The sequence below is a fragment of the Telmatherina bonti genome (assembly GCF_933228915.1).
Source record: "Telmatherina bonti genome assembly, chromosome: 23".
In the NCBI taxonomy this organism is placed as follows: Eukaryota; Metazoa; Chordata; class Actinopteri; order Atheriniformes; family Telmatherinidae; genus Telmatherina; species Telmatherina bonti.
Genome location: NC_136632.1, coordinates 18258657 through 18275653, shown reverse-complemented (window position 1 = coordinate 18275653; position 16997 = coordinate 18258657). Strand labels below are relative to the sequence as shown.

At 40.4% G+C, this 16997-nt stretch overlaps 1 protein-coding gene across 1 annotated transcript in view; it reads left to right on the top strand.

The window, feature by feature from the left end:
• The window catches only part of ano2b (anoctamin 2b), a gene marked incomplete at both ends in the record, with an annotated part of 86167 nt that overhangs the window by 28816 nt on the left and 40354 nt on the right, over positions 1 to 16997 (top strand). Inside the window, 11 exons of the mRNA XM_079262823.1 lie at positions 942 to 1040; positions 1389 to 1540; positions 4953 to 5007; positions 5085 to 5136; positions 7447 to 7502; positions 8348 to 8395; positions 9137 to 9201; positions 11210 to 11344; positions 11932 to 12092; positions 13330 to 13412; positions 13715 to 13801. Of these exons, the coding sequence (XP_079118949.1) occupies positions 942 to 1040; positions 1389 to 1540; positions 4953 to 5007; positions 5085 to 5136; positions 7447 to 7502; positions 8348 to 8395; positions 9137 to 9201; positions 11210 to 11344; positions 11932 to 12092; positions 13330 to 13412; positions 13715 to 13801 (993 nt within the window). The remainder of the gene's footprint in view (positions 1 to 941; positions 1041 to 1388; positions 1541 to 4952; positions 5008 to 5084; positions 5137 to 7446; positions 7503 to 8347; positions 8396 to 9136; positions 9202 to 11209; positions 11345 to 11931; positions 12093 to 13329; positions 13413 to 13714; positions 13802 to 16997) is intronic.

Below are 16997 nucleotides of genomic sequence, written 5' to 3'. Positions count from 1 at the left end.
AGCTGGTGGGGGTCTGAGGAGGCTAAGGTTACCTGACTGCTGTCCCCTGCTGGCTCTGCGGTCTTTCATTTCTGGTTATGCTTTCAGTCGCACTCCAAACCTTCTCCATTAGGGCTTCTGCGTTGATTTTGGAAGAACTTTTATTCTGCATGCAACAAATGCTCAGTGCTTTCTGTTTTAATTCAGAGAATTCAGTCACATATTGCTTGATCTCAAACCAGTCAAGTTTTGTTCATTCATCTTAACATGTCATGTCTCACCATGATTGCCTTCGAGCTACGACAGTGTCATTCATTGGCAAAAACAAGCTACACAATGATTTACTCTTATATTTGATGCATCATTGCAATCAACAGAATGAAATGTGTCAGGAGCAGGCTGCATCAACACAACAGTGGCAGAAACAGCTCTAGGCTTTGCTTTAGGGACAGAGTCTGCATCTATCTTTCATAAATACCAGAGGAGTGATGCTGGCCGAACTGCTTTGCCAAAAACTTTGTGTAGGTCATAATGACAATAAGGATGGGTTGTTTCTGGCTCATGTTTAAATCAAACAATACAGAAAGTAGACACCATTGCAGTCTGAATAGCCGTGTTGACCCTCTGAAGGTCAAATGTTACCAAAAAGCAGATGAAAGCAATTGTTTAAAGTGGATTGCAAGATGTATTTAGGTCCCTCCTGCTAAAACAAAGTCTGCTGTTTTGGATTGCAAAGCAGTTTTGACAGATGGTCTGGTAAGCCATTTTTAAACAGCAGGTAGTTTCAGCCAAGCAATCTGGTTATTTATTTCATGAAACCAAAAATTGAATGCGTGCAGTTATTTAAGAGGAATCAAACCTGTATTTGCATTGTTCGCCAGCCCTTTTTAAAAAAACATTTGAACCTGTATTTAGTGATGTGATTTACGAAATGTCTTTACTGCTTCCTGTTTCTTTTGCAGCAAAAGACCCACGGACCCAGCTTCACTCGGATCCACGCACCTTGGCCTGTATTGTGCAGAGAGGCTGAGTTCCTCAAGATTAAAGTCCCCACCAAGAAGGTAAAATCTCAGTACTTCACCTTTTAATCACTGTTTCTGGGTCCATATAAACAAACTGTTCTCTATATGGACTTAGGGAAAAGTTGAAACATCAAATTGTAAGTTTAGAGCAATTATTTCTCATACAAAGAGAAATACTGCAAGGTAGATACAGAGAAGCCTACAGAGTACAGCTCTGATGGGTACTCGGCTGTATGAGGCTACGTCAATCTGTATCATGCTGATCTTTATCCCATGAAGTACTATTTTATGACACATCACTCACTGAGTCTTTGGAAACTTTAAAAGTTACTTTTTTCTGTCTGACTAGTCTAGTTAGATCAATGTCTTTGTTGATGGTTGTCTCAGAGTTATGAACTCAAAGAAGAAAGTGGTTTCGGGTCCAGCATGAGTACAGTGTGGAGGAAACTAAACCAGCCCTTCCAGCCCAAAATATCTCATCAGGACCACGGAAGCACAAAATTCCTGTCACACTGCTTCTCCAGGGACAAGCTTCACCTGTAAGGAACACACATACAAATACACTTCCTATTACTACTATTTACACACTTACACAATCCATACATACACTGTGGACACTTTACGTCCTAAACAGAATCTGCCAAGCTTGGTTCTTTGCTGCTGTTTACATCAGTCATGTGAGTTTTATGATCCATCCTGGTTAGACCTGTCGCAATAAGTCAATTAATCGCACGCAAATTAAAGTTAATTGATCTTTAAAATGATTTAAAAAAAAAAAAAATTATTATCATTATTATGACATTATTGTTATTTTAGTTGAAAATGGTCTCGAAATGACAACAATAATCGCTTAGTGCAATATTATTGTTTATCGCAATAATCGCTGAGACAATTAATCGCATCCTGCCCGTGCACCAGACATGATTTTAACTAATGGCAACAGCAACCCCCCCCCAGGTAGTTGTTCTGCAGGTAGTTTCCGGAGACCTATTCCTAGTCTTCATCTTTTCTCGATGATTTTTGCCCATTTTTGCATTTTTCCAGTGCTACCAGAGGTAACATGAGGTGGCATCTGCAACTCACATAAGTTGCTCAGGTAGTGTAGCTCATCCTGGATGGCAAATCCTTGCGTGCTGTGGTTGGAAAGTTTGCTGCGTCTCCCAGCATAGTGTTGAGAGCATGTATAAGATACCAGGAGACATGGAACATGTAGTTGGAGAACAACAACCCAGCAACAGAACTGCTATCTGTTTCTTTGTGCAAGGAACAACAGGAGAAATGATCTCCAGAAGGCCACGGATGTGCAAACTGTCCAAAACAGACTCCATGTACTAGTTAGAGGTATCCTGACTGCCATTAGTTACCAGGATGAGACTCTCAGACTCATGTCCAACAACATACTTGCTGTGGGACCTGGGTTCCTTCTGATTCATGACAATGCTTCGTGGAGTGTGTTAGCAGTTCATGCATGACAAAGGCATTGATGCTATTGATGCTGCCCATTCACTCGACCTGAATCTAATCGAGCGCTGCTCAAATCAAATTTTGTTCTCAACTCATTCCACTATGTAATGAATACACATTGTCAACTGAAATATTTCACTTATCAATATCTAATGTGTGTTGTGTAAATGTTCCCTTAATTGCTTTGAGCAGTATCAGTTGATGCTGACAGCAAGATGCCTCTGGGACCAGATAAAATCTAAAGCCCTTCTTCTGGACCCATGAGATGGTCTATAGAGACAATTTACTCTGAAGTGCACACTTAGGACAGACAGATGAATTAACCCTTTAGGCACCAGAGTTTTTAAAGGACACTGTAAAATATATCTACACTGCTCAAAAAGGGAACACTTAATGTGCCTCGAAGTCAACCACACTTCTGTGAAATCGAATGGTCCACTTAGGAAGCAACACTGATTGATAATCAAAATCACATGCTTTTGTGCAAATGGAATAGACTACTGGTGGAAATTATAGGCAATTGGCAAGACACTAAAGGAGTGGTTCTGCAAGTGGTGACCACAGACCACTTCTCAGTTCCGATGCTTTCTGGTTGATGGTTTGGTCACTTTTGAATGCTGGCGGTGCTTTCACTCTAATGGTAGCATGAGACGGAGTCTACACCCCACATAAGTGGGTCAGGTAGTGCAGCTCATCCAGGATGGCCCATCAATGTGAGCTGTGGGAAGAAGGTTTGCTGTATCTGTCAGCGCAGTGTCCAGAGCATGGAGGCGCTACCAGGAGACAGGCCAGTACATCAGGAGATGTGGAGGAGGCCGTGGGAGGGCAACGACCCATCAGCCGGACCGCTACCTCCTTCTTTGTGCAAGGAGGAACAGGAGGAGCACTGCCAGAGACCTGCAAAATGAGCTCCAGCAGGCCACAAATGTGCATGGGTCTGCTCAAACAGTCAGAAACAGACTCCATGAGGGTGGTATGAGGGCCCGACATCCACAGGTGGGGGTTGTGCTTACAGCCCAACACAGTGCAGGATGTTTGGCATTTGCCAGAGAACAACAAGATTGGCAAATTTGCCACTGGCGCCCTGTGCTCTTCACAGATGAAAGCAGGTTCACACTGAGCACATGGGACAGACATGACAGAGTCTGGAGATACCGTAGAGCAGGGGTGTCCAAAGTCGGTCCTCGAGGGCCGCTGTCCTGCAGGTTTCCCATGTATTCCTGTTCCAACACATCTAGCTTCCACTAAATGGATCAAACAGCCAATGACGTGCACAACTGATTAAGCTGTACTACTAATTAATTTGAATCAGGTGTGTCTGAGCAGGGATACATAGAAAACCTGCAGGATTCTGGCCCTCGAGGACCGGAGCTGGACACCTCTGCCGTAGAGAATGTTCTACTGCCTGCAACATCTTCTAGCATGACCAGTTTGGCAGTGGGTCAGTCATGGTGTGGGGTGGCATTTCTTTGGAGGATCGCACAGCCCTCCATATGCTCGCCAGAGGTAACCTGACTGCCATTAGGTACCGAGATGAGATCCTCAGACCCCTTGTGAGACCATATGCTGGTGCGGTTGGCCCTGGGTTCCTCCTAATGCAAGACAATGCTAGACCTCATGCGTCTGGAGTGTGTCAGCAGTTCCTGCAACATGAAGGCATTGATGTTATGGACTGGCCCGCCCGTTCCCCCGACCTAATTCCAATTGAGCACAATATGGGACATCATGTCTCGCTCCATCCACCAACGCCAAGTTGCACCACAGACTGTCCAGGAGTTGACGGATGCTTTAGTCCAGGTCTGGGAGGAGATCCCTCAGGAGAACATCCGCTGCCTCATCAGCAGCATGCCCAGGTGTGGTAGGGAGGTCATACAGGCACGCAGAGGCCAGACACACTACTGAACCTCATTTTAACTTGTTTAAAGGACATTACATTAAAGTTGGATCAGCCTGTAGTGTGTTTTTCTACTTTATTTTGAGCATAACTCCAAATCCAGACCTCTATGGGTTGATACATTTGATTTTCATTGATTTTTGTGTGATTTTGTTGTCAGCACATTCAACTATGGAAAGAACAAACAAACAAAGTATTTCATAAAAATATCTCATTAATTCAGATCTACAACATGTTACATGAGAGTTCCCTTTATTTTCTGAGCAGTGTATATACGTATATATATATATATATATATATATATATATATATATATATATATATATATATATATATATGTATGCATCATTCATTCATTCATTTTCTGAACCTGCTTAATCCAAGGAAGGGTTGCAGGGGAGCTGAAGCCTATCCCAGCAGCCTTTGGGCGAGAGGCAGGGTACACCCTGGACAGGCCGGCCGGCTATATATAAAAACACTGACACATAATTCAACCATAGCATTTTGTACAGAGGATGTAGATATATGATTATTTATATTCCACATCCCCATATGAGCTTTTAGCTTTCATGTACTTGTTGTGTTTCTTTCAGATACAACGTCACATCTAAAGACACTTTCTTTGACAACGCGACAAGGGGCAGAATAGTAAGTTTTTTTTCTTTTTTAACATAAGTTTTCCCTGTGTTTTCATTACCAGTCTGATTATCTTAAATCTTCCACAGGTGTATGAGATCCTGAGACGGACTGTATGCGTACGAACATGTCAAACTATCGGTGAGAGACACTTCATGTTGAGCTTTCAGACTGATTAAATGTCATCAGAAGGATCTGTTTTGATCTGATGTGCTTCATGGAGGCTCACACTAGTGACTCTATTGTCCTTTGCTGGCGGCCAGCAGAAATTGCAGCAACATTTCCTCAATGTTTATGCTCTGCAAACTAGTCAGTTTCCTTTCTTCCTTGTTGAATTACCATGTCACCACTAGTTTGTTTCAGCCCTATTCCATCCTGTCTTCAGCTCTTTCCGTGTCTGTTTTTCCTTATCTTTTTAGTTGAAGTTCCTGCCCTGCAGCACCTTTAGTTTTTATTTTCTCTGTGATTTATTGAAAGTGCCTATTTGTATACTGACTGTTCCCAGAAAGACAGATTATGCTCATTAACCTCAGATGTCTACAGGGAAAATGGGCAATTAAAAGTGCAGGATTACTTTAAATACAATATGAACTTTGTAGGACTGTTGAGAGCAAATATCATAAACATGCTTGAAAATGAGGTCAAATTCTGTATGCAACAGAATAATTCTTCTCTGAGATTTTGTGAATTAGTTTCAAGGAATTTGGAATCCCCTTTACTGTTTACTTTTTTGAGACCCATCAGACCCATGTAGAAGTAAGCCGACTCCCGGTTGATTTCCACCGGCCACCATATGTCTGGTTGGCTGGCCCATCACAGCAGATGATCTCAGCCAGCGGGTACTGATGGAGCTGTAGGGGAAAAGGGAAGAAAAAATAGTTTCATCTCTCCTTTCTCTTCCTCCTTCATTCTCACAGCAGAAACACTGTTTCTCTGCTTCATGGTTTCTTCAAGTGGGTCATACTTCCTGGGTCAGACTGAGATTGAAACAGGAGCCTTTGGGAGTCGTGGTTGTTTCTGGCAAGATGAATGAGCATTCATATATTTGGTTATATGTGTGTGTGTGTGTGTGTGTGTGTGCTGGTCTTGACATTCGTTATTAGCACAGCTAATCACTGCTTAGTTCCACATCCCTTCTGAGGTTAGAGCTTGTGTATGTCCATTTTGACACTCATGGGCAGGTCATCACTCAAAGAGAGGCGGGCCCTGACTACATCTCTATCTGACACAGAAAAAGTGATTTTTGTTCTTGTCAAAGGAGCAGTGTGCAAGCTGCAAAATATCCAAATGCACTGTCACAGCAAAAGTAAGAACTATTGTCATCATTACCATACTTGAATGTGCAACCACAAATAAAAAATAAAATCCGAACCAGTTTGGGACAAAAAAGTAACCAAATCGTTTGTAATGTCGATCTTTTTACAGTACATTTGCATTAAAGATACCAACCAAGGAAGAGTTTAAGTTCATATTTTCCCCATTCATTCTGCAAACATGACTAATGGTGTGCGAAAGTACAGGGTTGTTGTTGTTTTGGTTTCAAAATTCACCACATAGGAGGCAGGTTAGGAGTGCAGGCAGGCTAGTCCAGTTCTCAAATCCTCTTCTTCCTCAGCCATAGCTTTGAAATGTGTGCTGAATGTTGCTTTGGTGAAAAATGCATGGATGTTTCCTGGGAAAGATGTGTCTTTGAAAACAGCATATGTTGCTCTAAAATCTGCCAATCACAGAAGTGAAGAAGCTGCCAAGAACACTGATTTGACCCCGTCGCATCAGAGAGTCTGGCTCATCATTTTGCATATTCTTTCCAACAAACCTGTAAATATCAGTTGTTGACGTGACTAGTTTTTTTTTTAAACCTCTTTTCTAGCCCTTTTGCCCTCGTCCCAACTTTTTGTGGAACTGAAGTTGATGAAATATTAAGTTTGTGCTGTGTATCAAAGTTAATGTAAGAATTACTGCTTTTTGTAAGTATTTTATTCCCATTTTCAGTCTTCTTTTTCTTTCATTTTGAACAGATGAAAGTGCTTTTAAACTTTGAATGACACTTTATTTAGTGGCATTTATTTGAGAAAAACATTTTTTTTTCTCTTAAATTCAAATAAGGGCTTTTTTATCCTTATGTATACAGCTTCTGACAAAGGCTTCTGTTCATCCTCTGCATTAAATCTTACTTAAATCATACTTCTTAGCAATGCTGATTCTCCAATTTTTATCTTAATATATTATTTTTGCCAAATTTGCCAAAAAAAGACATTTGACAACATTTGTTACTGACCCATCTATCTATGTACTTAAAGTGAGTATTTGAGACTTTACCCTGCTCGCTGTAAGAATTTTGGTTTTAAAGCTCACTGGTTAGTTAATACACTCTCATAGTTACAAAGAAAAACCTTACATTTTAACACGGTTTAATATCTCTTTTTAAAAAAAATTTTTCTGTCTTTCCAGGCATCAGCACATTGATAGCCAAAGGTGTGTACGACGCTGCCTTTCCTCTTCACGATGTAAGTGTAATGTGTGGAAGTCCCACGAGTCCTCTGTTTATTTTAGAATGACACTTTTTTATTTAATTCTCAGTAGAAACATGTTGATATATAGAGAACGTGGAATAGATGCCACACATTTGTTTGCTTAGAAGCCATGTTCCATTGTTGCTTCCTCTGAGGCTCAAGAGGATTTTTCTCCCCTCAAGTTGATGCTTCAGCCTTTACAATCAATTATCAGTCCACTTCCAATCCTGAAAACTGAATTCTAAACGTCTGTCCACTGCATGTTTTAGTTCAGCAGTAAATCACATAACTACTGACTGTTGTGAGACATTAAATCCACTTTACAACTCTGGAAAATTTAGTGAATGTAATTGGGAGTACTATCATTCTTATTTAAAAATTACTTCAACAGTAATAGATTGGGTAGTTTTTTGTAAAGATTAGATTTTGGGACAATACCGGCTTTTTAATCCGCAAATCTTGCATTCAGTGATGTGACTCAATTACACTGGCTAAGGCACTGAGAATGTGCCTTAGCCAGTGCCTATATATATATATATATATATATATATATATATATATATATATATCCTAAGATGTATTTAATGATGTGTTGATATATCTTAAATGTAGATGAAATGTAGATGAAAGTCTGCAAATTGAATTATGGGATTACAATCAGTGAAAATAAAAGTGTTTTTTGTAAATTTGTGTTCATGTACTCGGAGTATTTTAACTGGATTTGGACAGTTTTCTGTTGGTAGAGTGTGTTGTTATAATATTATCCAAAGAGCTCAGTTTTCTGTCTGTTGTAGGCCAGCCTGCTCTTATGCTTTTTAACCACTCTTCTTGCTGCTTAGGGTGACTACAAGGTCATCGGACACCTCGAGGAGCAGAACGACAGACAGGTGCAGCAGCTCTTCTTTCATATATCTTCCACTTGTTTTCTTTAGCTCCATCTTCCTTTTCTCACTTCTCCTCCTCCTCCTCTCCATCTGCTTGTCTTGAGAATAAAATACTAAAGCTGACCACCACTGACAAACGTTTATGTGTCAAACGTGACCTGGTGGTGCCAGTTTGAATTTTCCCTCAGCTGAAGTTCCAGACATTTGAAACAGCTTGTAACAAAAGCAAGAGAACGTCCATTTTTTGAAACAATGGCTGCTCTGTCTCCTACATTTTCCCGTCTGTTTGACACTGGCACAGATTGGAGTTTAAGTTCAGTAAACATGTATCGCAGGCAGAACTGCTCTGAGAGCAGAAAAAAAAAAAAGATGGTTGATGCAAATTCCACAAGGCAGCGCTAAACTAAAACTGTTTTTCCAAATTAAGGTGAGCAAACTTAGAAATTATTATGTATTAACAAACACTTATGTATTATTTTATTCTTAAGAGAGGCAGTACGGATGTAATGGTGTCTTTGTTCACAACAGTCATCCTCCTCTCTTACCATGTTTCACTTCTTCGGGATGAAGTTACTTACACTGCAGCTCTATGGCTTCGTCCACTGAGATTTAATTCAGCCAATCAGATTCTTGCTGCCTCCAGATCAGCTGTGCCTCCGAGAATCATTTTCAACTTACAACAGGACAACATACACCCACACTGGCTCTAAATCTTTCTCTACTTGTGTGTGTGTGTGCTGTCAGGTTCTGCATGAAGAGTGGGCCAGATACTCAGCCTTCTACAAGTACCAGCCCATTGATCTCGTCAGGTAATGTGATGGCAATGAGTACAACTCTGGTAGCAGTAGTTGAATGGTGTCTTTAATAATTAATCTGCTCACCACCAATGTGAATTATTAAACTGATTTCTTTCTTCCTTGTGAATGTTATTTTTACTGCTCATTTTCCCCTCATGTACCTAGAAATAGTTCGAATCATTAATTGCATTACATTCCAGTTTGATGCATGTCATTGATTCCTTCTAGTCCAGCAGCCATGAACGATAGATCATATCCAGGGTTGTTGTGACTTTTTTGGTCTTTCGTGATCTCAGGGTTGAGTATGTTTTTCTGCCATTTCTGTCCACACATCAGAATGCCTCCGTATATCAGTGTGCTTTCAGTCATGGTTAAATCAGACGAGAGTTATTGCTTGACAAGTCCATTGTACTTATCCCAGTTTGTAAGCACAAGAAGGGGGGTGATTTAGCACGACCTACTCTGCTTTTATAGGTGATGATGTCCCAATTTTAGCTCCACCTTCACACAAGTAGGATTGCTTGTATGAAACGTGACGGCTTTCATTTTTAGGCTCCTATGTAAACAGACTGGAGCACCCACACCATCTGTGTGAGACGCAGCTTAAGCTGAGCTGCAGCCATGAGAAATCTAGAGTTTTGGCGTGGTGCCTATTTTTTTAACCACATGAGGTAAGGGAAGTGGGTCTCAGCAAAATACCAAGTAAACAATTATTTTGACTATTTGAACAAAATATTAACTTAATTTCAGTAATAACTCGCCTCTCACTTCATTTTCATGGTGGAAGTAACATATCACAGACATTCTCACCTGTTGTAATGATTGATGAAATAATTTCCTGCTAATCTCAGCAAATGAATGTGACTTTTCTGAAGTTACAGTTGGACGCTTCACATTTCAAGACATTTCAGCCATTTAGGACACAAATCTGTGTATATATGGCCATTAATGGAGGCCTGAGGAGTTAGGAGTTAGGCACTGAAGTGCTGCAGCTAGGGGTGGGAAAATCAAATTGAAAAATTGAAAATTGGGATTTTTCTTTTGCTTCACAATTTTAAAATAAATTTTTTTGTTAAAAAAAAAATCGTTTTTATTATTTTTTTTTTTTTTCAAATAAATAAAAATAATCCATTATAAACCTTTTGTCATTTTACTGTTTTTATTGATCTTTTTACTTGTCTTCTTGGGCATTTTAGCAGCAGAATGATGGTTTGACTACTGTGTTGTTTTTTCGTAATTGAAATCAAGAAAAATGACATGCAAAAAAAAGTTTTATACATTTATTTTGTTTTTAATCTACAAAAATCAGCAATGTTGTAGAATTGTGAGAATCGCTATTTAAATCGAATCGGCACCCAAAAAAGTCTGAATCAAATCAAATCGGGATAAAAGCATATCTTCACAGCCCTAGCTGCAGCACAAATATTGTTGGTGGGAATACAAACATGCCAAAGGACATATAGGCAAAGTTGAATTATCCGATGGGCAGTATTTTCACACTGTATCATTCACAATTTTCACAATGTTGCGCTGGGGAAGGGGGGCCCATGGGACACTCTGGGCCCAGGTGCACTTTTAATCCGGCCCTGCTTGTAGGACACATGACATTTTACCAGAGTTGACTGATCGTGGACCAGAACGATACAGAAACAGTTCAACTCGTGAAAATGAATTTAGAGTTTTCATACCAATGAAATTCACACTGTGCTTTACAACTTTGTTGTTATCTGTTTCTTCTTCTTCTATGCACCAACTTTTTCTCCTACTTCCTTTCAAATCCTGAGGTTGGAGTTGTGGAGCATGTGCAGAGCGCATTAAATCCGATTAAATGTATCCATGAAGAAGCTGCATAGCCGGGTTTATAAGCTCCTCATAGAGGTTCAGCACAAAAACAAAAAGCTCCAAATAGATTAACACCCTTCTTACCTCTTAATAAACACAGCAAACAACACAGGAGTGCACTAATTCCTCATTCTCTGCTAATATGAACATTTCTGTAACCTCCTGCTGTACATTACAGGAAATACTTTGGGGAGAAAATTGGCCTCTACTTTGCATGGCTCGGCGTCTACACTCAGCTGCTCATACCAGCCTCCATTGTGGGCATCATTGTGTTTGGCTATGGCGTGGCAACAGTGGACACTAACATACCCAGGTACACACAGCAGACAAACTACTATAGAAAGCTTCAATTTGCTGTATCAGAGAGATTTGTAAAAAAAGTAAAACGTGGATTGTAGCACGGACTCGCTCTTTAAACATAAAACACTCACATTACCACAATGCTGAAAATTACGACTTCTTTCCGCCCCCATTTTTGTGCATAGTTACACACATATGCACAGACACACACACACACACACACACACACACACACACACACACACACACACTAGACAGGGATTGCCCAGATACCTGCTGTATCTGGCTTTAGTCACTGTTGTGTAGGAGGCAAAGTGAAGGCACGGCTGCCAGTGTGTGTGTGTGTGTGAGAGAGAGTGTGTAAGTGTCATGAATTCAGCCTACACTGACTATGAATAGTGTCAAAGTTCAAAAGTTTGTATGCTTGCTATGTGTTAAAAGTTCCATTCATTCCTTGTAGTTACATGCAACACAAGAATCTCTGAGCCTTTCTGCGCAGAAACCACAGCCTCAGCTGCATGACACATACAATTAATACTGATACATCTATCCCCTCCCATCTAACTTAAGGTTTTCTCCTCCTCCTTCCCCCCTTTTCAGTCTGGAAATGTGTGATGAGCGTCTCAATTTCACCATGTGTCCTCTGTGTGATGGAGCCTGCGACTTCTGGCATCTCAGCACCGCCTGCAGCACTGCCAGAGCTTCACACCTCTTTGATAATCCGGCCACCGTCTTCTTCTCCATCTTCATGTCTCTGTGGGGTGAGCTTGTGTGCACGTGTGTGTGTGTGTGTGTGTGTGTGTGTGTGTGTGTGAGAAAGAGAGAGAGCAAGTGAGCTGAATGTGAAGTTGCTTATTAAATTCTTATGACTTCCTTCATCCCTTGTGAAACTCGAAGAACAAATGCTCAGAGCAACTGGTCAGAGTTGCTTGACATTAAAGGTTACGATATCCAGGAAATTTATTAATAATCAAAAGTGAAACTTGTAATTTAAATATGTTTCGTATAAATATATCAAACGTGACTTAATAAAGTGATAAAGCAGGCAAATCGGGATGCTAACTAAGCTATCATCACGAGACAATGTCTTTCACTTCATGCTTGACCCTTTGACAGCACTGGAGTGCTCCTTCAGATACAGGCTGCCTCACCCTAAATATGGGAAATGTTTGTCTCCATCTGGCATTCTCTGTATTCCCTTGGTAATAGTAAGAGTTGTTTAGCATATTAAATATATTCACACTTTAACAACATGCTTATTTGATGCAACCAGGTTGCTAAAAAAAAAGCAGTTATATCCAGTTTGGCAGTCAATAGTCAATACAGCAAAAAAATATTCTCTTATCGATCAAATACAACACTTTGCAAAAGAAACAGGAAAAAAAGCACAAACAAAAATTTCTAGATAACTTTATGTTGGCTAGAAAACATAGTCAGATCACTTCTTAAACAGCAGGTCTCGTGTGTTTTGTGCAGTGGTTTGAATTTCCTAAAAGTGCTCTGAGAAAAGACAAAGCATTATGATAATGGACCACAAAGGCTGACTGGTGCATGTGAGGAAGTCATCAATGTGGTCTGAGCTCACAGAGAAGCTACGTCGGCACAAGCCGATGACAGCCTCAGTCTTGGCTGTGGTAGGAACTTATTAGTGATCTTAGTCCCAATTCTGTCGCCTGTCCATCACTGAAACAGTCCCTGAGATGGGGACTTGACTCACTGTCAGATGGCAGTCGGGTCTTTTGAGTCCCATTATTTCAAAATGTGTGGACATCCAGGTGCATGAGTTTCCCTGAGCTGGGAGCGCTCAACAACAGAATGATATACATCAAAAGCAGGTCTTTCCAAAAAAGAAAAGGTCAAAATCTGGTCTCCAAATGATGAACAACACATATGTGTCCAACAAAAGTTCATTACATTTGCAAAATGATGGTCCTGATTATTTTTAGAATCAACATAAAGTTGTTACGTTTGTCTGTGTGTGTGTGTGTGGTTGTGTAGCGGTGCTCTTCCTGGAACACTGGAAACGTCGACAGATAAGTCTAAGTTTCAGCTGGGACCTAACGGGCATCGAGGAGGATGAGGTAGATCACTCAAAGAATTCCCTCATGATTCATGAGCACACATGTACACATCAGTTATGCCAGTGAAACCATTTTCATCTGGGGCTGGTACGATTCTTCAGCAGCCAAATCAAGTACCTATTTTAAAGACTTTCTGTTTGTCTACTGCAAGCAGTAAGTAATGCAACAGTACCAATGTGTGTTTCAGTTAAGTGGAAATGTTGACATTAACCAAATCACACAAACATCGATGAATATAATTCCCAAACTAAGTTTCAAAAATGCCCTGCAGAAAGCACACGGTGCACTTTATTTTCCCTCAGGAACACCCTCGACCAAGGTACGAGACCATCCTCCTTCAGAAAAGACAGAGGAAAGAGAAGAAGAAAAAGAAGAAGAGGAAGAGTGAGGTAGGAATGAAGGAGACTTTCTTCTTTCCAGAAGCGATCCCGTGGGGCATTTGTTCATGCAGGCAGTAATGTCCGTTTAGGTGACGGTGGAAGAGATAAAACGGTGTAATTTAGTCCTCAGTAAATGAGCAGTTGTACATGCGTAACTTGACACAGAGATGTTATTGCTTTAACCCGAGCAGGAAGAAAGAAAGAAAGTGTTTTAGGAAGTGCTTTTGACTGAATGTACCCACAAGTAAAACTCATGTTGAACCTGCACCATCCAGCCCCCCGACTCTTTCCTCTTTAAAAGAACTTTGTGGCTTGTTAAAAGGAGCAATTTAGCATGAGGTTTCCACCAATGTTGAATTCCTCATGAGAGCCGTATTTCCCTCCTTCGGCCTGAAGGTGTGGGAGGATTTTCCTACTGGTTGTGTTTAATGTTATTAACATGTCATCCATTTGACTTAAGGAATTGGATGAATGTTGTCAGTATTAACCCTTCCTGTCAATTATTACTAAAGAAAAGAAAAATGTGATGAGTTCAGTTTAGCTTAATTTATTTATGTATTTACTATTACAACTACTTTAATGTAATTTATTCATATTGTGTCCATTCACAAGTCATCTCAGGGGATTTTAAAGTAAAAAGCTCTGTTTTGTTTAGTCCTATTTTAATCTAATTAATCATATTTTATTCCTTTAATATTCATAAGAAGTTGCATGCAAAGGAAAAATAAAATACCTTAAAGTTATTATAATTTTGTTTGATTTATTAGTACAAAGAAACCATATTCCTCAGAAAGTATTCCAGCAAACTCTATTTTCATAGTTTGACTCACTTGTCTCTTGATCATGCGGATGGGTGTGTTTCCAGTGTGTGTGGCAAATATTAGCATAATAATCTAATGACACAGAATGATCTAGATTTACTGTGTAAACTGGGTCAATCACGTTGAGTCTTCGCAGCCCACGTACATTTGCAGCGGTGACAGATGGCTTCCTGCCACTGCCAGGATGAGGCGGGAACTTACAGGGTCAAAGCAGCCATTTCATATAGGTGTTCTGTTTTTGTTCTTTTGTTTTTGTTTGTTTCTGAATTGTATATATTCTGTGTAAAAGATTTTGCCCCGTTAAGTGAACCATCCATGTGGTTATAAAAGGAAAGAACCAAACTCTGTCACACACTTTCTATTATTTTTATACTGTTTTGCTAACTGTGATTCATGCAAATGGATGGGAACAAAAATCTTTCACTTAAGCCACCATTTCAACTCTGCAAAGTTTGGAAACATCATCACCAATGGTAGAGGGCAAACTGGTCTCAGCTAAGGGGTCAAACTAAGAGTGATTCAGAGACTTTGGTGGAGAGGCGCTTAGAGTCACCTTGTCCTGAAAAGGAAATCCAGGACACTCCCATGGTGTCAGGCTTGCAGAGGGAGGTTGTTGGCGATTGCCCGGCGGCCAAGCTCAGCCCAAAGATGCTGCTTGTACTTGAGCTAACCACCCGCATGGACAAAATTTCAGGTTGGCGCAGAATGAGGTGGGAGACAGGTGAAGCAAGGTCAAACTGATTTCACAAACTGTCTTTCGGAACAGGAATAGGAGGATACAGATCATACTGGAGGGATTTGTATTCCTTGAATGTTTCTTTCCCAGACCTGTTGCTTGAAAAGAACCAATAGATGGATGAATATATTGGTATATTAGTAGTGTATTTTATACGGTACTGGTGTTGGTGAACTGTATTGGTATGTTGTTAGATTTAATGATGTTATCATACAGTGACACATGGCAGACACTTGGTACATCATTTAGTACCAAGAACATGGGATAACCTTTGCCCAATTTTGCACCTTCATAGATTCACCAAAGATTGTGCTTTCCATGATCCAGCATGCGCCTCCCGTCTGGGAAGCACGTTGCCTGCCTCTGGACATTTGGGTCTGAGCTGTCCTTGTTTCCTGCCATGATTAGGACTGGCTGGTGCTGCGTCCCATTGCTTCCAAGTTGCTTGGCTTGCCACCCAACTGGCCATCCAGAGATCTTTAAGACTTTTTCCCCTTTTTTCCACTTTTCAATCTTATAAAAACCCTTCAGTCCAGTAGGCCAGTGTGTGGTGTTTTTGCTCTTATTACTAGCATTGCCCATAGAACATTAAAGAGTTAAAATTGCACGGAAGGGATGTGTGTTTGGATGCAGAAACAAGTGTGTATGTTTGTGTGATGCGTGTAAAACCTGTCCCTCTGTCCTGTAGCCAGGGATGCAGGAGGATGGGACAGTGGCAGGGAAGAACAAATGGAGACAAACACTACTGTCTACTATGGCTGCAGGAATACCGGTAACTCCTCCTCTCCCTTTCTTGTCCACTTCTTTCCCTTTTGTCCTTCTTACTCCTCCTACTTTCCACCTCCTTTTCCTTTCCTTTCTGCTCCTTACTCCTCTAGTGACTTCTTCTCCTTTTGCCATCTTTTCCTGCAGGCAGCTGTCTATCTGTTCTTCTCTTCCTGTCCCATCCTCGGGGACAAGTTTCAACTTCTCAAATATTTTGTTTTCTTTAACTGTAACCTTGATATGTAGACATCTGGTAGTTACGGCAGTAAACTGGAGTCTTACTCCACTGTGGGATCTGTTTCCTGTCTGGCCTGAACATTATCTTGCATAAATGCTGCTTGTATTTTCTGTCCTGTTAGATCTGCTTGACTTCCTCTCTTACACGGATGTCTCTGTGATTCAGGTATCTCTCACAGGAATGATTGTGACAACTGATCTAAATGTATTAGCAACAGCTTTGTTCATGCAGGAGCCAATATTTTTCATGATGGACCTAGGGGTCGCAGAATGTTCTACATATGATCATGCATGCCACAAATCTTTGTGCTCCCTTAAGTGTGAATATTACCTGTACAACTTCTTAAGCCCATTAAAGCCATGCAGTGAGCAGTAGGAAGTGAGAATATTGGATACAAAAAGGTGGAATTTATTGATAATATAAACATCTATACTCCATCGTGGTGATTAATATTAAATCAGCATCCATCCTATTTTCTGTTTGAGGGCAAAAGAAAATGGAACCAACATGAAAATTACATATCAGATAAAAACTGTTCCTGGTGATGTTATCTTAACCAGGTTCAGCTAAAGATTAAAAAATTATTTTTTGTTGTGAATTTGACATAATGATGCAGTCAGGTCCAGAATTATTGGATTTTCTGTT